The sequence below is a fragment of the Aquarana catesbeiana genome, linkage group LG04 (assembly GCF_042186555.1).
Source record: "Aquarana catesbeiana isolate 2022-GZ linkage group LG04, ASM4218655v1, whole genome shotgun sequence".
In the NCBI taxonomy this organism is placed as follows: domain Eukaryota; kingdom Metazoa; phylum Chordata; class Amphibia; order Anura; family Ranidae; genus Aquarana; species Aquarana catesbeiana.
Window position 1 is genome coordinate 296714080 of NC_133327.1, and position 21439 is coordinate 296735518.

Consider the following 21439-nt stretch of genomic DNA (forward strand, 5'->3'; position numbering starts at 1 on the left):
AGGCAGTGAAACTGATCAAATCACCTGTGCAAAATAATGGAAAGCCTGAAAACATGACCTGTTGGGGCACCTTGAGGACTGGAGTTGAGAAACACTGGTATATACCCATATATATATATATACAGTATATACCACTATAATGGTTCTATGTGTTTATGTTGGGACTTGTCTTTGTTATGGTTAGATGTTGGATATATTCAAGAGATTTCAAACTCCTGAAAACTGAGTTTGGTGGCATAAAACAGCCCAGCAGGAACTGAGGAGTTGTAAATATTTCAAAGGCATGAAGCATATTACACAACATGTTGATCTTCAAAGTTCATTTTTCAAGCACATAAAGAGGAATACAAAATGCAATATTTTGCTGTAATGGATTGGAAATGAAAGCAAAGACATATGCAACACAAGGGAAGATGTGTCTGCAAAGAAGAGCAAACAACTGAAAGCTGATTACAAATATATAATTATGAGACCCCAAAATAAAATAGCATTTTTAAAGATACAACTTGCTAGACAGAATGAAATTAAGCTAGCTAAACAGTCTGTGACATACCCTAGTTACTTTGAATTAGAAAATCCTGACTGACTTGACTACACTTTAAGCACCTCAAGACACTTTAACCCCCTCACTGCCCAGACCAATTTTCAGATTTCAGCGCTGTCACATTTTGAAAGACAATTACTCAGGCATGCAACACTGTACCCAAATTACATTTTTATCATTTTCTGAAACAGATAGGGCTCTTTCAGACAGGTGTTGAATTCTAAAGCAGCTTTAAAATGTACTATCACACCTATAGCGTTAATATGCATTTGGATGTGCTGCACAAGCATTCAAGTTGCGTCTGCAACACTCCTCAAAAGCCCTGTGAGATGTTTTTTTTTATTTTGTACAAAGCTAAAATGAGAAATTATAACTTTTGAGGTTTGGAACAGTACCTTAAACACACTGTAAATGCTATTTTACTTGTGGTGCATTTCAGTAGAAGTGAATAAGGGCAGTTGCAAAGCATCACCGCCTGCCAATCTACTTATTACTTTTGCCTCACCGCAGCGCAAAGTAATGCTAGCGCTGCAGTGTTAACACATTCATCTGCTCCCTATTTTAACAATTTTGAGTGGCATTAATAGGAGTTTGGAAAGTGTTAAAAACGCAACCCAACCATTTTTTTTTTCAATGCTTGTGTGAAAGAGCCTATAGAGTTTTCTTTTAGTGGTATTTAATCACTACTGTTTTTTTTTTACTTTTTGTTGTCATTGACAAGTTATTTATCACACAAAACATAAGCATACTTATAATTGCACCCCAAAACATATTCTCCTACACCTCCTCCTGAGTATGGAGATACCACATGTGTGAGAGTTTTTCACAGCCTAATTGCATAGAGGCCCAAAATCCAAGAAACACTTTTGAGCTTTCAAGGAGCATAAATTACACACAAGTTATGAATCTAATTTCCTGACTACCTATTACATTTTTGGAGGCACTGGAGCACCAGGACAGTGGGAACACCCACAAAATGACCCCATTTTGGAAAGCAAACACTCCAAGGTATTTTCTGAAAGGCATTAGTGAGTCTTTTGAAAATGTACGTTTTTGCCAAAAGTTTTTGGAAGATGCAGGAAAGAAAATAAAATTAATTTTTTTACACAAAGTTACCAATTAATAAGCTATTTCTAACACACATCACAGGCATACTTCACATACTTAGAAATACACCCCAACGCACATTCTGATACACCTCCCAAGTATAGCGATACCACATGCATAAGACTTTTTTGCAGCCTAGCCACACAGAAGGGCCCAAAGTCTAAGGAGTACCTAAATTACACATCCATTTTCCGGACTACCTATCATATTTTATGAGGCCCTGGGGCACCCAGGCAGTGAAAACACCCACCTAATGACCCCAAGTTATTTTCTGATTTATTGATGTGAATGTTCTGAAGTCTTAATTTTTCTGCCACAAGTTTTTGAAAAAACAGAAAGAAAATAATTTATTTGTTTTTTTTACTTAAAGTTGACAATTTAATAAGATAATCTCACACACAGCATAGGTATACTTAGAATTACAAAAAAACACATTCTACTTCTCCTCCCGAGTATGGGTTTCCACACGTATGAGACTTTTTTCACAATCTGGACTGATTTTATACCAGACATTTTATCTGGTCTAGCACACAGATGAACCAATTGTATCAAAACCAATGTACTGTAATAGTCATCTAAGAGTGGTCAGGGAATATAGTTAGTGTAGTGTCACCAGGAATGCCAATTTAACTGGACAGAAAGTACAGCAGGCTGAAGAAAGGATGCACAAAATAGTTCCTGTGGTTCCAGAAGTGTAGTTGTTTGCAGGGGATGGCCGGGACTGGGGTTCCACAGGAACATCAGCTGTGCAAATGGCCCAGTTCAGACAGATCACCAAACAGGCAAAGGATCAGTGCAGGCAGCAGGCTGGAAAGTGGGTTGCAGGAAAGAAATTAGCTTGATTCCCCCATTAACACAGACAGTGTTGATGGGGGAATCCCTCCTGCCGAGCCATTGTCTGCTTCGGGTCTTCAGACAGTAATTATCGCTAGAGGCTATAGCAGCAGCTAGTGATAATCACAGATAAAACCCAGCATGCTGGTTGTACTCAACTTGGTACATTCAGCCTGCCCAAAAAAGGTTCGAATCTCAGCCAGTTCAGCAGGAACCAGCCGAAATTCGAATTGTGTATGGCCTGAATTAGAGCACTGGGCTAAATGCAAAGTAGGGATTTAGAACATAGCAACAAGCTGGTCATATACACATAGATATATTTTGTTGAGCCTGTGAGATGAACAAAAGAAATTTAACAGATATGCTCCATTAGAACATATGTCTCTTGCCAGATATTGTACTGACAGCTGGTGCCCGTAGTTATCACTATCCAAATTGACTTTGGTCGAGCCCAGATATGCCAAAGGGGAACACCTTTAGTATTTGACTTTTGATTCCTGACTTGCTCTCAAATACAGTATAATATCATCTGATTGGTTGCTTTGGATCAGTGACAGTGAATAGTTGCATTTGGGCCAGTGATTTTGTTTTATAACAGTAATCCAAAAATGAAAAAATAATAAAGAATGCAATTTGCAATTTAGCTTTGCTCTTATTTTTATGGTCCTGCTAGCAGCAGAATCTTTCATATTTTAAAATACTTTAATGTTGCTTGAATGGTTCTGTCATCCCTGCTTCTCGCTGCAAAATCATTTGGTGGAAAATATACTAGCCAACAAATGTATGCTGGTACATGAAGAATCCAGTGCCCTGCAGATATTTTGATGTAAAAGACAAGACACCACATTTATGACTAAAACAGTGCAATGATATTAGTATGTTGCCAAAAGCATTATATTTACTTAAAAGCTTGTGACACTAAGAGCAAATATTTTTCACTGTAATCAAGTCTAATAGCTGCCAGGATATTTGTAGTAAATACCTCTAAAATTGTTTTTCTAATATCTTTCCAATGCTTTAGGGCAGTAATGCTTTCTTTTCTTTCCAACTGAATTGCTTTTTACAGGTCATGGTGCTGTGCTGAATGCAGAGGGCGATGTGGAACTTGATGCAATTATAATGGATGGCAGAAATCTTGCTGTAGGTGCAGTTTCCTGCATCAAAAATATTGCTAACCCTGTCATGTTTGCACGCACAGTTATGGAGAAGGTACAGTAGGCTACGTTTTTTATTGGTGTATGTGACAACAGTCAATGCTGACTTTTTCATAAAAGAACTATGTGTATTGTAGCATTTGCTTTGACAAGACAACTGCACTTTTAAACTACATTTTATAGATAGGCTCTTTTGAGCTGAATACATAAAGGTATGATGCAAAGGCATGAAAGTGTACCTGTGTCCAGCCTATATACATGGAAGCATTTTCCTAATAAACAGAAAAAAGATGGAAAACAAGTCCTCATTGACTATCCAACAAAAGAGAGTGAAGCGGCACCCTTGTGATAGTTCATGTGAAGATCGGCTTTAGCTAGTGTCCTCCCATATGCCACTCCCATTGACGCGTTTCACCCTCCCATGGGCTTAATAGAGGTGGGAGTGACAATCTGCACTAGGGTTATGCACATCATTAGTCATGACTGGTATCAGATACAGCTGAATTGATAAGAGAAGCAGAACTTCCACTGATCTTAAAGGGCTATATTCAAATAACTAGTACATATGCAGCACTGAGATTATAGATCGATGTTACAGCACACAAAAAGGTTACAGCCACACTTGATCTCAATAGATAGTTGAACAAATCAAATGTAAGCTTTAAAAAGAAATGAGCCTAATGTAACAAACCTTTGGTAAAAACCAAACCTCAAAAATATTATAGATCTTTACTTATAAAGATTGCCCTTGTCTCCAAATTAAATTAGGTATCGAGGATCTCAGGTGTGACACCAAAGACATATTATGCCTATAATGCCTATAGAAAAATGAGTGGAAGTGCTAGTTCCTAGTAAAATCCTTTAAAAAAAAGTGCTAGTACCCTAGTAAAACTAAATTTGATATGCTCAGCTGGATCCACAAAAAATTAACAAAATCTAACTCCAATATTGACCTCTGTAACTTCAGGCACTGTGGAGGAAATCATTTTCAAAAACTTTAACAAAGGCGTTGAAATCACAGTTTCTAACTCCTTGTTTATCTTGCACAAAGGACATGGCAGCCTTCCAAACTTTTAATGCATACAAACAGCAGGTGTTCGGAGCTGTTAGAAACTGACTGAAATCCCACGTTATAGTCTTTGATCTTTAAATGATTAGTCAGTAAGGGCTCTTTTTAGAGTCCTTTTACGGTTTATCAGCATATGTACTGTAAATACTTTAAAGTACATAATCTGGGCAAACATGTACTTTAACCACTTGATCTCCAGAATCAAGAGCCCCTTCATGGCCAGGCCATTTTTTGCGATACGGGACTGCGTTACTTTAGGTGACAACTAGGCAGTCATGCAACGCTGTACCCAAATAAAATTGATGTCCTTTTTTCCCACAGTTTTCTTTTGGTGGTATTTGATTTATTTTTTGCACTATAAACAAAAAAGACCAACAATTTAGAAAAAATACCTAATTTTTTTACTTTCTGCTATAAAACATATCATATAAAAATATGTAAAAAATCAAATTTCTTCATCAATTTAGGCCAATATGTATTCTGCTACATATTTTTGGTAAAAAAAATCCAAATAAGGGTATATTTGATTAGTGTGTGCAAAAGTTATAGCATCTATAGTTATAGCAAACTATGGGATATATTTATGGAATTTTTATTTATTTATTTATTTACTACTAGTAATGGTGGCGATCAGCGACTTATAGCGGGACTGCGATATAGCAGACAAATTAGACACTAACTGACACTTTTGACACATTTTAGGGGACCAGTGACACTAATACAGTGATAACAAATATGCACTGTCACTGTTCTAATGACACTGGCTGGGAAGGGGTTAACATCAGGGGTGATCAAAGGGTTAATTGTGTGCCTAGCCAGTGTTTGTGTACTGTGTGGGAGGTGCTTTTACTAGGGGGGCATAGAAGGTGCTTTTACTAGTGGTTTTCAGGAACACAGGATACATGCCTTCCCTACTAGCAGAATGGCGATCTACCTAATGATTTGGCAATAACCGACGAACATCCTATGCATTAAGGTGAAAAAACTTCTGACAGTGACTGCACCCCAGCCCCCCCGTTTTACTCACCTGAGCCCGTTCGTTCCTACCTCTCTCCCTGTTGTCTCGGCTCTCAATTGGATAGATTGATAGCAGCACAGCCATTGGCTCCCACTGCTGTCAATCAAATCCAATGATGCAGGCACTGGGGGGTGGGCCGAGTCCAGCATTCTGTGTCTGTGTCGGGAGCGCGCCCGCACACCCCCAAGGAGAGCGCTTTTCCTAGGTGGTTTCTCGATGCGGGAGGAGCTGATAGCGCCACCAGGGGACCCCAGAAGAGGTGGATCAGGGCCACTCTGTGCAAAATGAACTGCACAGTGGAAGTAAGTATGACATGTTTGTTATTTAAAAAAAACAAAAAACGAGGGTTTACAATAGGGGTGCGGAATTTAATCGCTGCATCGCAATTTGGGTGTCCCCGATGCCGCATCGATGCATGAGACCTGAAAAATTGATGTCGGGTGATGTCATCCTGACTTGCCCCACCCCTCCTGGAAGAGCGCTCTGAGCGTGTCTGTCAAAATAACTTTTGTAATAAATGCAGTTATAATCCATTAAGTGGCCACCACTGTATGTGTTTTTTAAAATATATGCAGCTTCATACCTCATTTCTTAGTCTGTGTATAACTGTTTATGCTGCTCATGTGACTGCCACATACGGCCAGCCTCCTCTCACGTCTCTCCTGACGTCAGCCCCACCCGCCTCTCTTCTGATCTGATAGCTACAGGTATTTTAACAGCAGTATGTAGAGTACAAATGTGTTTGTACTCTACTTACACTGGCTCCAACACGTGCTCTGTGCTGACATTTCCCTGGCTCAAACCCCCCCTGTTTGCACATTCCACTGTGTTAACTCCTGGTGTGCTGGAAGGTGCAAACGGGCGAGCCCAGAGAAATGTCAGCTCAGAGACAGTAGTACAGGGAACTTCACAGGGCTGTTTGTCAGTTGCAGATTCTAATCCCTCCTGACCTCCCAGCAGCCGTGTGTGTGAATTCCTGTACCCTGTAGTGCACCGGATTAGTGTTAGTGCACTATTTAAAGTTCCACCCGTTTTTTAGTTTATTAAAAGTCAGCAGCTACAAAAAGTTTAGCTGCTGACTTTTAATAAACAGACACTCACCTGTCCCACAGTCCATAGATGCGGCCACATGGAGCCTCGCTTCGCTCCCCTCCTCTCCTCAGCGCCATCATATCTACTGTGGGCAGTGACACCCGGCCGTGACAGCTTACGGCTTCACGGCCGGGCGCACACTGCGCGAGCCACACTGCGGTCTGCCATTGGCCCGCCAATCTTCTGGGACCTGTGTTGTGTCCCAGAAGATCGCTGGCAGGGAGTGGCCGCCTAGGGCGAGAGGAGGAGTCACCTAGGCGGTCGGGACAGGAAGTCCCACTAAAAAGAGGACACACACTCCTCCCCCCTAAAAAAATGACATGCCAAATGTGGCATGTTAAGAGGCGAGGAGTGCTTAAAGCGGAAGTTCCACTTTTGGGTGGAACTCCGCTTTAAAGGAGTGAGGTTATTTTTAATTCAAAGAAAGAGTTTCAGTGAATTTTTTGTTTATTAAAAGTCAGCAGCTACAAAAAAAGTGTATCTTCTGACTTTTAATAAAAAGACACTCACCTGTCCCACAATCCAGCGATGTGGCCACCCAAACCCTCCATTCTCTCCCCTGCCTGTCCACGGCGCTGGCAATACTACTGTGGGCATCTGGCTGTGACAGCTTGCAGCTTCACAGCTGGGTGCGCATGTCTCACTGCGCTGTCCTGCATAGCCAGGCAATCTTCTGAGACCTGTGATGTGTCCTGGAAAATTGTAGGGAGGAAGGGCCGCCTAGGCAGCCCAAGCAGAAGTGGGAGCACATCAGTAATCGTAATGTATCGTGATGCATCGCGGAATCGAATCGAATCGTTGACCAGATAATCATAATCAAATTGAACCGTGAGACCAGTGAAGATGCGCACCCCTAGTTTACAACCCCTTTAACCTCTGTGACCATCTAGGGAGCATGAGCATCTTCAAACCTCAGTTTAAAGGAAAATATATTCCTTACTTCTATCTTGCAGTGTGAAAAATACTCTACAGTAAAGTGTATCTATACCCGTTTATTTATGTCATTTGGTAGAGTGAGAAAGGATTAGAACTCCTGTCAGGTTTTTCTACAGTCAAAAGCTTAATTGGAGAGATTCCTTCACATCATGTCTCGGAAAAAAAGGACAAGAATGGAGAGGAAATCTCTCTAACAGCAAAACAAACATAAAAATGCTTTATTTAAACTTTAAGGGCTAGTTCACTTTTTTCAGAATATATTAAAGGGTTAACTAATATTGTACACCCTCCACACCCTTCTCCGGTCCCCACTGTATTTATCTCCATGGGTGATATAACTGTCAGTGCCCACGCAATCGGTTCAGTGGTCTGGTGATCTGAAATCTCTTATGCCACAGGTTGAGGTCAGCGACCCAAACTCGCTCATCCATGTCTTTATGGACCTTGTTTATGCACAGGTATGCAGTCATGTTGAAACAGGAAGGGGCTATCCCCAAACTGTTCCCACAAAGTTGGGGACATAAAATTGTCCAAACTGTCTTGGTATGCTGAAGCCTTAAGAGTTCCCTTCACTGGAACTAAGGGGCCAAGCCCAACCCCTGAAAAAAAAAACCCACACCATAATCCCCCATCCACCAATTGATTTGGACCAGTGCACAAAGCAAGGTTCATAAAGACATGGATGAGCGAGTTTAAGGTGGAGGAACTTGACTTGCCTGCACAGAGTCCTGACCTCAACCAGATAGAATACCTTCGGGATGAATTAGAGCGAAGACTGCGAGCCAGACCTTTCTCGTCTACATCAGTGCCTGACCTCACAAATGCTCTTCTGGAAGAATGGTCAAACATTCCCATAGACACACTCCTAAACCTTGTGGGCAGCCTTTCCCGAAGAGTTGAAGCTGTTATAACTGCAAAGGGTGGGCCAACTCAATATTGAACCCTACGGACTAAGACTAGGATGCCATAAAAGTTCATGTGCATGTAAAGGCAGGCATCTCACTATTGACAATATAGTGTATGTTACTTGGAAATAAGGAAAACAAGGAAAACAATACGTTTTCTACACACCAGAAATAAGTTGTATATAATTTTCTCATTTGCGCTGCAGAATACATTTTGGAGTCTGGGAAACTGCAAAGAGTTGCTGAACTAACATGACACCAAATTTTGCCCAGAAAGTGGAACTCTGGTTGTGAACAAAGAGGCATGGTAACTGCAGACTAGTCCTTTAGAGCGTTTTGTTTTTACCAGTGGCAAAATCTCTACAGAGTAGAAATGTGTTGTTTTCATTAATTTAGTTATATCTAAGAGGTGTTCTAAATAATTTGTGGGTCTTACAGAAACATGTGTGTTGTTTTTTAATATTTGAATTGTTCACTAGCTGTTGTTGGAAATAAGACTTCTTAAGCCACGTACACACGGGCGGACTTTTCAACCGGACTGGTCTGATGGACCGAGTCCGGCGGACAATACGATCGTGTGTGGGCTTCATCGGACCTTCAGCTGACTTTTCCTGTTGAAAATCTGACGGACTTTAGATTTGGAACATGCTTCAAATCTTTACGTCGTAACTCCGCCGGACCCAGAAATCCGCTCGTCTGTATGCTAGTCCGGCGGACAAAAAACAACGCTAGGGCAGCTATTGGCTACTGGCTATCAACTTCCTTATTTTAGTCCGGTGTACGTCATCACGTACGAATCCATCGGACTTTGGTGTGATCGTGTGTAGGCAAGTCCGTTCGTTAAAAAGTCCGTCGGAAGTCCATCAAAAGTCTGTTGATAGTCCGTCGGAAAGTACGTCGGACCAGTCCGGCCGAAAAGTCCGCCCGTGTGTACGCCGCATTAAGCCCCTTTCACAGGAACGGTCTAATCAGATCCACTTGATTGGACGCTCCATTCACTCCTAAGAATTGGTAGGTGTAAACTGCACCTGCCTACCTCCGGTCTAATCCGGTCTGCTAAGAAAAAGAAGGGGATCTGTTCTCCTCTGTCTCGGTGGATTGGATCAGAGGGCAGTCGGGTGTAAACGGACAGCGGAGTCCATTTATTCCTGGCAGCCCATAGAGCAGAGAGTGTGGACCTGTCATAAGTTTGTAAATTTGGCTAAATTTGTAATTTTTTTTACAAGAGTAAATTAAATTAAAACAATAAATAAACAATATACTAGTAGTTTTTTTTTTTTAAACACATTTGCCACAAACGTGGGCAATTTGAACAAAGCTTATAATGCAACAATACAAGAGTTATTTATTTAAAAAATCCATGCCAACACAAACAAAAGATCCAGAGATATAGGCAGTTAACCTAGGAGGTAAGAAAAAAAAATACTGCACCACGCATACCTAGTCAATATGGTTTTTTTTTTAGCCTCTAAAATGCATGAATGGCAACAAAGCATTACTTTTTTAAATAAAATATAAATATAAACAATTTATATAAACTTTTTTTTCACTTGTGAGTGTCATGGTTATGCAATAGAGTTTTCTCTGTCAGCTTACCTGTCTCCATGTGTTCATCTCTAAAGACCAGCTGCCTCTCACCTGACTGGTTTTATAACCTCTCCTCTAAGCATGGCCCCACCCCAGGCCCTATCAGGGAACCCTATATTAACCTGTGCACTGCAAACCAGCAGTGCTGATCAACCATTGTGTGTTAGCCTCTGTGCGTACTTACTGTGTTTCCTACATCTGATTCCTGTTACCGACTTTGGCCTGTTCTTGACTCTGCAGCAAAGTCCATCCTCACCACTAGAGGCTCTGGTGAACACCCGCTGGCTCTTAGACTCCGCGCTCTGGGGGGAATCTATGCTCTAGCTCCCACTGGGATCCATGTTAGTTATCCTGTAGACCTACTTCCTGAACCTTCCAGGGTTCAATCCGCAGCAGTCAGTCCTAGGGTCCACTACCTTAGCAGTGCACTTCCGACTCCTACAGAGTGCATCTGTCACCTGGTCCCAGGTGACCTGACAGTGAGGTTGCTTTACCTGACGTTATGTGCATCTGGACACCATAAAAATTACACTGTAATATAGTTATGAAGTAAAATTGCAGAGCAGCCAGAGCAATTCAGCTCCCCAGCTGCTTTGCATGGCTGGCTAGGGGGCAGTGTGGTGCGCGATTGAGCAAGTTTTATTTAAAGTGTACAAAACGTACACTTCATTCACTGCAATGTCAGATGGCGCACTGCACTGCCTGACATTGCAGTGCGATTCGGGCCAGTGTGCTGCAATAATTTGTAGCATGTCTGTATTTTATCTCAGCACGCTGCAGCTCAGCACTGGGCTGCATTGTAGTGTGAATAGGACACATAAGAAACAATGAGGTGACCATGCGGTAAAACATCAGTCACTGCATATAGTGTGAACTGGCCCTAAGGGTTAATAAGGGACTAAAATGTTGCCTAAAATCTTATTTATTTCTTTATTTATTTTTCAATCCACGCCTACTAGTAAATCAAGAATAAAAGCTAGAATAGTAGTTTTCATTTATGAATAAATGCAGAGCAGTACCCGAGCTGTCAAACTGATATCTCATCGATGAAGAATACATAGGGAGAAGGCCATTCTCTATGTGCAATTATTAGAGTTCACCCAGGTGTTAAACTTTTAATACAGAGCAGTTAACTGTCACACTGACACCATAGCAGAGGGCCACTGTTTGCACAAGTAGAGTAATGCTCTAACTATGTATTCTGCTAGGATGTGGCTGAGCGATGCAGAGGCAGGAGAGGCTCCCGCCTGCTTTAGTTGTGCCCCCTGAAGCATGGGGGTGCACACAAAATAGATTTCTATATCAATCTGTGGCTGTTGAGAAATATATATATAAATTATTGTTTTTGTGCCTGGAGTTTAGCTTTAATAGTACTGATTACATTTTTCTGCCACACACCACAGAGAAAAATCTATGATAAAATGTATTTTTTCTGTTATTTTTCTTTATTGCTGGCTTACTTTGATGATAGGTCATGATACTGCTGCTATTGGAATTTCAGGATGCTGCTGTAGTGCTGCCACATATAATAAGTGTTTTGGTTACACAGGGATGAAATGTGTCTGAAACAATTATAGATAGCATTTTACTCTGTTGCAAAAAATATATATAAAAGTTCCTGTGGATAATCATACCACTAACTGAAAGATGAATGAGAATTGGGTGAACTGAGTGGAGGTTCACTTATCTTTGTAAATAGTAACCTCCTAAATAATGCTGTTCAAAGGTTAAAGTGATTGTAAAGTCTTGATTTTTTCCTATAAAAGTAACAAACATGTTATACTTACCTGCTCTGTGTGGTGGATTTACAGAGAACAGCCAGATCCTCCTCTTCTCAGTTCCCTCTTCAGTGCTCCTGGCCCCTCCCTCCTGTTGAGTGCCCCCAGAGCAAGCAGCTTGCTATGGGGGCACCCGAGCCCAGTTACAGCTCCGTGTCTAGACACGAATCCCCGACCCCTACCCCACCCCCTCTCCCCCCTGATTGGCTAGCTGACTTTTATTGACAGCAGGGGCAGCCATTGGCACCACTGCTGTGTCTCTGCCAATCAGGAGGGAGACTCTCGGATGGCTCATGGACATCGCTGGCCAGAGAGGGACCTTAGGTAAGTTTTAGGGGGTGCTGAGGGGGGCTGCTGCACACAGAAGGCTTTTTATCTGAATGCATAGAATGCATTCTGATAAAAAAAAACTTCTGCCTTTACAACTCCTTTAAGGTATTTTATTTATTTCTTTATTTATGTATAGTGGTAAAGCTGCTGCCATTTCAGTCAGGGTGACAGTCTAGTACAATATATTCCAACTCACAAGTCTCCTTGTTTAAAGCTGAACTCTGAACAAACATAAGATTCCCTCTCACCCCCCCCCCCTCTCACCCATCCTGGGTATTTTATTTCCCTTAGGCCTGGTTTACACTACTGCAATTTCTAATATGGCTTGATTCGCACAGAATCAGATAACAATAGTGGCCATTCACATGAATGCAGCATGATTGTGATACAAGTTTGGGGAAGGGTCCTGTGCTACTTGGTGCAATGCGGGATGCTTTTGTGGCCCATAGAATTGAATGGAAATGTATTAATAATGCATATATATGTGTTTTTTGATGAAATGTCGGTATGTTTTTTTGTTGAACTATTCTCCTCCTTTCCAGAGTGGTAGTAGTATTAGTAGTAGCAGTGTAGTAGTAGTAGTTGCCCCCAAGTCACAAAAATGTCCAAAAACACACAGCTGTAAAAGCACATGAGAATCGCAAAGCACATACACAAAGATCGCATAACCCTGGCATTGCATAATCGCACTTCAAATCACGTTCAAAACTCATTTTAAACTCATTGCACTAATGTTAACCAGGTCTTACTTTGTGAAGCAAGATATACTCATCTAAGCTGGCCATCGGCCCCCGGTGTTGTTTTGGTGTGAGGTATATATTTGACCAGAGTTGGGCTTTAAAAGGTTTTTACATTGAAGAACAAAAATTGTACATATTGTCAGTCCTTAGATGCAGTGGCTGCATTTGTTTTCATTTTTCAGGCTTTTTTCTATTTCTGTTTTCACCTGGTGATCCTGCAAATAACATGCTACCTGTTCCAGGGTGACAACACTCACTCGCTCACTGTACTGTATCTATGGAGGAGCTGCTTGTACCTTAGGATTCTCTATAGAATATAAAGATGTTCTGTATTTCAGAGGGGTAAACTGGCAGGGCTGAGAACACTTTTTTAGCTGTCAGCATAGTAGAGGAAAAATGCACAGGAAGATATGAACTCACCAGATTTCTGGCAAGATCAACAGGTTTTTATTGCACTTATTGAACAGATTTAACAAAAGGTTGGGGTATTGTAACACTTCGATGCAATACAAATTTTGTCAAAGAAAAAATAAATCAATTGGGCTTAAAAGAAATGACTAAAAATTATAAATAGTTTCAACATCAAGATGATATTTGAGCAACACACATGGTTAGAACTATAGAAATTGATACAAATATCATAAAAGCTAATGGTATTTTTGGTATGCTCAGATAGTCAAATGATACAGTATACAGTCAGGTCCATAAATATTGGGACATCAACACAATTCTAATCTTTTTGGCTCTATACACCACCATAATGGATTTGAAATGAAATAAATAAGATGTGCTTTAACTGCAGAAGAGGGTATTTAAATCCAAATCAGGTGAACGGGGTAGGAATTACAGCAGTTTGTAAATGTGCCTCCCACTTTTTAAAGGACCAAAAGCAATGGGACAATTGGCTGCTCAGCTGTTCCATGGCCAGGTGTGTGTTATTCTCTCATATACCATTTACAAGGAGCAGATAAAAGGTCCAGAGTTCATTTCAAGTGTGCTATTTGCATTTAGATTCTGTTGCTGTCAACTCTTAATATGAGATCCAAAGAGCTGTCACTATCAGTGAAGCAAGCCATCATTAGGCTGAAAAAACAAAACAAACCCATCAGAGAGATAGCAAAAACATTAGGTGTGGCCAAATCAACTGTTTGGAACATCCTTAAAAAGAAAGAATGCACCGGTGAGCTCAGCAACAGCAAAAGACCCGGAAGACCACGGAAAACAACTGTGGTGGATGACCGAGGAATTCTTTCCCTGGTGAAGAAAACACCCTTCACAACAGTTGGCCAGATCAAGAACACTCTCCAGGAGGTAGGTGTATGTGTGTCAAAGTCAACAATTAGGAGAAGACTTCACCAGAGTGACTACAGAGGGTTTTCCACAAGATGTAAACCATTGGTGAACCTCAAAAACAGGAAGGCCAGATTAGAGTTTGCCAAACAACATCTAAAAAAGCCTTCACAGTTCTGGAACAACATCCTATGGACAGATGAGACCAAGATCAACTTGTACCAGAGTGATGGGAAGAGAAGAGTATGGAGAAGGAAAGGAACTTTTTATGATCCAAAGCATACCACCTCATCAGTGAAGCATGATGGTGGTAGTGTCATGGCGTGGGCATGTATGGCTGCCAATGGAACTGGTTCTCTTGTATTTATTGATGATGTAACTGCTGACAAAAGCAGCAGGATGAATTCTGAAGTGTTTCAGGCAATATTATCTGCTCATATTCAGCAAAATGCTTCAGAACTCATTGGACGGCTCTTTACAGTACAGATGGACAATGACCCGAAGCATACTGCGAAAGCAACCAAAGAGCTTTTTAAGGGAAAGAAGTGGAATGTTATGCAATGGCCAAGTCAATCACCTGACCTGACTCCAATTGAGCATGCATTTCACTTGCTGAAGACAAAATTGAAGGGAAAATGCCCCAAAAACAAGCAGGAACTGAAGACAGTTGCAGTAAAGGCCTGGCAGAGCATCACCAGGAATGAAACCCAGCGTCTGGTGATGTCTATACGTTCCAGATTCAGGCGGTAATTGACTGCAAAGGATTTGCAACCAAGTATTAAAAAGTAAAAGGTTGATGGATGATTGTTTATCTGTCCCATTACTTTTGGTCCCTTAAAAAGTTGGAGGCACATATATAAACTGTTGTAATTCCTGCACCGTTCACCTGATTTGGATGTGAATACCCTCAAATTAAAGCTGAAAGTCTGCAGTTAAAGCACATCTTGTTCCTTTCATTTCAAATTCATTGTGGTGGTGTATAGAGCCAAAAAGATTAGAATTGTGTCGATGTCCCAATATTTATGGACCTGACTGTATGGCTAGATGACTTGATTTTATGAACTGATCACTGCTTACACTTTACTCCAAAGTTACAGAGCTACAGATACTACTCCAAACAAATTTGCAATTCTAAAAGAAAGTTAACTAATAGAACATTGCAATTCAGTAATGATCCATAATTCCTTAAACAGTTCCCGACCGGCTTGCGTACACATACTGCGGAACAATGGCACCGCTGCGCGAAACCCCATACAGGTACAGGGTTCCTTTAAGAGCCGCCAGAGGTGGGGAACCTGATGCGCATGGCCGGTGGTCACGATCGGCGCCCGACCAAAGCGCGATCGTGTGCACAAGCACCAGCACAGGGATTTATGTGTCTAAACACACAAATCCCTGTACTGTCAGAGGAGAGGAGACATGGATTGCTTGAAGGATTCCCGTTGCATCAGAGGGGGACGGGGTCACTTGTGCACGTCACTGGGAAACCCCGACGCTTCCCCTTGTCAGAGGGGGATGGGGTCATGTGATGGGTGGCCCCACCCTCAGCTACATAAGAGCTGTCAAGCTAGCGCTGGCGTTGGCTGGGTGCCTACGGTGGAGGCAGGATCCTGTGCGTGTTCCTCGCTGGAGTCGCTGGAGATCATCCATCACTGGAGATCGAGAATTGGATTACATCGCTGAAGTAGGAGCATGGATTTATTGGATTACATCGCTCAAATCTCTTTTTTATTTTTTATTTTTTTATTTTTAATAAAGGACTTGTCCCAAGCCATCTCCTGTGGTTTTTTTTAACATTCTGACACGTTCTTTTTGTGAAATGTTAGGGCTACAATGTACCCCTTACCAATTCACATAGGGGGGGGCGTGATCTGGGTGTACTCTTTGTTAAAGGGGCTTCCAGATTCTGATAAGCCCCTGCCCACAGACCCCCACAACCACCGGGCAAGGGTTGTGGGGATAAGGCCTGTCACGGGCATGGCCAGAGCGGAGGCTGTTGGAGAGGACTGTGTGCAAGCCTGTTGCCCACCGATTATGGGCCCTAGCATTTGAGGTGAATGAGAAATCCAGTCTGAACTGTATTAATCGGACTCAGTCATGTATATATTGTATGGGGACTCCTTACTGTATATTTGTGTCCCTGAAGAGGGAGGGGGGATTCCTCCAGCAGCCCCCTGCTGATAAGACTGATTCATTCTGCTGGGACACATCCTGTGAGGAGATGCTGGTGTTATCAACATGTGTTTATGTTAATTGAGAGAGCTGATCACATTAGCCACCAGCCCTGGCTAATAGACGAATGGTCTAGGCTGAGGAGGGGGGAGATTGTTGTTTGTATTGTTAATTGTATTAATGTGTGAAGCCCGGTGCCCACAAGACTGTCATCTGGTCTGGGTACATTTTGTAGTAAATTAGGTCATGTTAATTAGGTTAGCTTTGAGTCATCCCTGATATAAAAAGGTCTGTGAGATCTCAAAATAAAGGCAGTTCTGATGTACTCCAAGACTGGTGTTGTCTAGTTCTTGGGGTTCCTATAGCCAGATCCATTGGACTCGTGTTCCAGAACTTAGGAAGCGGTATATGACGAAAGCACTCAAGCGGAGTGTGGGGCGTTCCGTGACATTGGTGGCAAGCAGCGGGAAAGCTTCCTGAAGTCTGAAGTCTGGGACATCCAAACCTCCAACTGGATCCAAGATCAGCATAGCAGACTTCAGTCACCCCAGCGGAGATATGGACCTGGCATCAGAATTCCCGGGGCTGCTGCGGATCATCCTTTCAACGTATACCAGGACTGTGTCTGAGGATGAATACCTGGAGCTCAGGCAGCTGATTCGGGTGGAGCTCTGGAATGCAGCCCTCCGTCTCGCTGGTATAAAACAGGGCAAGTGCTTTCCAACCCAAGAGCAACGGGCCAGTGACCAACGGGCATTGCGGATGGCATTCCTGGGAGAGCAGCCCCAGGAGCAATGGGTGACTGAGTTGGACAGGTTGGTCCAGCAGGAGATAGAGCTGGACAATCGTTATCGGGCTCTGCAATGGCACGCAGAGGAGGGATATTTAGGGGAGACAACAGAATGCTCTCCGGAGAGATATGACTTTGGCGGCCCTGGATTGCTGTGGGAGAACCTTACAGATCTTTTTATGTTTGGCGATGAGGGGGAACCTGACCTTGAGGACATGAGAGACTATAGAGAGTCTATGCTCAGTCTTGCAGGGGTCTCAGAGCTCAAACCTGATCTGGACCATTTGCTAAGGAAGGAACAGCATCTGGAAAGGGCATACAGGAAACTGCTAGAACAAGTTCAGCAGCATGCCAGAGAATCGGCAGTGGAAAATCCAGAGATTGCCGTCCCCAAACCTGAAGTGCTGACAACAGGGCAGAGCTCTGCTAACCTCTGTCCAGAAATGATAACATCTTCTGGGTTCCATGGACAGGAGATGGTGAACCTCTATTCCCAGACATCGGTTGCAGAGGCATGGGATTTGATAGACTTTTCTGCTGAGGAAGAACAACCTGATGAGCCTCCAGCAGAAGAGCTGCTATCAGGGCCAAAGTTCACTGTGTTCTGCCCAGCACCATCAGTGGCTTCAGCCTTCCTGGGAGAAGAGGTAGTCAGCCTTTCTCCCACAACACTGACAGGGACATGTGATTTTCTGCCAGCAGCATCTACGGAGTTAAAACAAACTTCTCCAGCTGAAGATCTGGTAACTGAACAGAGGGTCCAAGACCTCTGTCCCACACTTTTACCAATTCCAGAGACTGGGGATTTAATAGACGTTTCTGTAGAGGAGGAACCACCTGGCAAACCCCCAGCAGAAGTGCTGGCAACCGGACAGAGGGTCCAAGACCTCTGCCCCACACCTGCAGCAATTGTGGAGGTCCAAGGAGAGAATGCAGTCATCACCTCACAACTGCAGCTTGATCTGGTGTCAGTTGATGGGGCTTCAGTCCCCACCTGTATACCCCAGGGATGCTGGGCAGTCGGCCCAGATCCCCAACAGCAGGATGGAGTGAGCCCAGTCCCCCTGTCTTCTCTCCAGCGGCAGAAAGGATTCCAGGGAGAAGAGCCAATCCGGGCCTCTCCCCAGCGGCAGATATGTTCTCTGAGAGAGGCAGAGGATGGCTGGGTGAGTAATACACTGTTTGGGATAATTTGTTTGGGGTACTGTGTGGGTACAGGCAGTAGAGGACTGGAGCTGTTTACTAACTTCGGAGTCAACCCGTCTGGGGTCTCCTCCTGTGTTAGTCTCCTGCCGAAAGGGGAGAAATGTCACGGGCATGGCCAGAGCGGAGGCTGTTGGAGAGGACTGTGTGCAAGCCTGTTGCCCACCGATTATGGGCCCTAGCATTTGAGGTGAATGAGAAATCCAGTCTGAACTGTATTAATCGGACTCAGTCATGTATATATTGTATGGGGACTCCTTACTGTATATTTGTGTCCCTGAAGAGGGAGGGGGGATTCCTCCAGCAGCCCCCTGCTGATAAGACTGATTCATTCTGCTGGGACACATCCTGTGAGGAGATGCTGGTGTTATCAACATGTGTTTATGTTAATTGAGAGAGCTGATCACATTAGCCACCAGCCCTGGCTAATAGACGAATGGTCTAGGCTGAGGAGGGGGGAGATTGTTGTTTGTATTGTTAATTGTATTAATGTGTGAAGCCCGGTGCCCACAAGACTGTCATCTGGTCTGGGTACATTTTGTAGTAAATTAGGTCATGTTAATTAGGTTAGCTTTGAGTCATCCCTGATATAAAAAGGTCTGTGAGATCTCAAAATAAAGGCAGTTCTGATGTACTCCAAGACTGGTGTTGTCTAGTTCTTGGGGTTCCTATAGCCAGATCCATTGGACTCGTGTTCCAGAACTTAGGAAGCGGTATATGACGGAAGCACTCAAGCGGAGTGTGGGGCGTTCCGTGACAAGGCCCTTGTCCCCATCAACATGGGGACATCCTCCCCATGTTGAGGGCATGTGGCCTGGTACGGTTCAGGAGGGGGGGCGCTCTCTCGTCCCCCCCTCTTTTCCTGTGGCCTGCCAGGTTGCGTGCTTGGATAAGGGTCTGGTGTGGATTTTTGGGGGAACCCCGCGCCATTTTTTAAAAAATTTTGGCGCAGAGTTCCCCTTAAAATCCAAACCAGACCTGAGGGGTCTGGTCTGGATCTTTGGGGGAACCCCACGTGTTTTTTTTTAATTTTTTTTTTTAAGTTTTTTTTTTATATATTATATACTTTTATGTGTATTGTCGGACTGACAATTCATTTATAGTTGGCACAAGCGCTAGCACTTTTAAATGACTTTTTTTCCTTTAGAAATGTCATTTTGCTCTCGGACTGTTATAAACACGGGAAATATGTGCTACTTTAAAGGCATACTATAGACACCCCCCAGGTACGAAATTTTAAGGAATATTTCACTCTTATTGTTTCACTTTAAGCATTATTAAAATCACTGCTCCTGAAAAAATGGACATTTTTAAAACTTCTTTTTGCATTGATACATGTCCCCTGGGGCAGGACCCAGGTCCCCAAACACTTTTTATGACAATGACTTGCATATTAACCTTTAAAATTAGCACTTTAGATTTCTCCCATAGAATTTTAAAGGGTGTTCCACGGCTTTTCGAATTTGCCGCGAACACCCCAAATTTTTTGCTGTTCGGCGAACGGGTGAACAGCCAATGTTCGAGTTGAACTCATGTTCGACTCGAACAGATAGCCCATCCCTACACTTGACATTCAGAATGTATTGAACTGTATCATAACATGTTGTCAAATTATTTTTCAGATGCATTTGTGGTTACTCTTATGAAGCAGCAGTGGGCTGTAAAACACATTGAAATCAACCGCTGAAAAAAAAATGCTGTGCATCAATTTTTTAACAATGTAACATTTGTTTAGTGTTTTATTATGGTTCTATTTTTTTTTTTCTCTCACCTCACTCTTTATCTATACACCTGTTAAAGTCACCAGGTGGTTGTTTGCTTCCCCCTTTATGTTTTTTCTTTAGAAAACAGTCACAGCCTGAGTAGAAAAACATGTACCTTGCCATCATGTTCTCAAGAAGTACCCTTGCTCTCTGTGTAAAAACAGTGGTCTCTCAAACCCCATGCTTGCGCTCTGCAATCAGCAGGGGGATTTGCTGATTGCAAAATTATAGGTCTAATGCCCCGTACACACGGTCAGATTTTCCGATGGAAAAGGTCCGATCGGAGCGTGTTGTCGGAAATTCCGACCGTGTGTGCGCTCCATCGGACATTTTCCATTGGATTTTCCGACACACAAAGTTGGAGAGCAGGAGATAAAATTTTCCGACAACAAAATCCGTTGTCGGAAATTCCGATCGTGTGTACACAAATCCGACGGACAAAGTGCCACGCATGCTCAGAATAAATAAAGAGATGAAAGCTATTGGCCACTGCCCCGTTTATAGTCCCGACGTACATGTTTTACGTCACCGCGTTTAAAACGATCGGATTTTCCGACAACTTTGTGTGACCGTGTGTATGCAAGACAAGTTTGAGCCAACATCCGTTGGAAAAAATCCTAGGATTTTGTTGTCGGAATGTCCGAACAAAGTCCGACCGTGTGTACGGGGCATTACTCAGCTGGGGTGTGTCCAGGTTTGTTGGACCTTTGTAGAGAGACCACTACTTCCACAAAAAGAGAAAGGGTCCTTCTCTACAGCATACTGAGCAGGATACAAGCCTTTCTACAGCTGTGGGTGCTTTCTAAAGTAAACAAACTACAGGAATGCATTTACACAATTTAAACTGAAGTTCTATTATAAATGTTGTGCAGGAATTGTCCCACCTCATTTTCTACCCTTAAAGCTGAAGTTGTAGGAGGGGGCTAAAGGCGGGCGATTGTCTCTGTCAAATCATCTGTATGGGTGTTCTGCCTGAAGACCCAAAGCTTTTAACCATTGGAGTTTAGAGACAGGAAGAGGACAGGCAGTAAAGATTTCTCCAGGATCCAGCTACCTGCACAACATGGGGTATACATAATTACAGTTAATTGATGTGACTAAGGCCCCTTTCACACGATAGACCCGCT

At 42.8% G+C, this 21439-nt stretch overlaps 1 protein-coding gene across 2 annotated transcripts in view; it reads left to right on the forward strand.

The window, feature by feature from the left end:
• Window positions 1–21439, forward strand: part of LOC141140011 (isoaspartyl peptidase/L-asparaginase-like) — a 185396-nt gene that overhangs the window by 68780 nt on the left and 95177 nt on the right. For both annotated transcript variants that reach the window (XM_073626720.1, XM_073626721.1), the window contains exon 3: window positions 3552–3694. In XM_073626720.1, the coding sequence (XP_073482821.1) occupies window positions 3552–3694 (143 nt within the window). The remainder of the gene's footprint in view (window positions 1–3551; window positions 3695–21439) is intronic.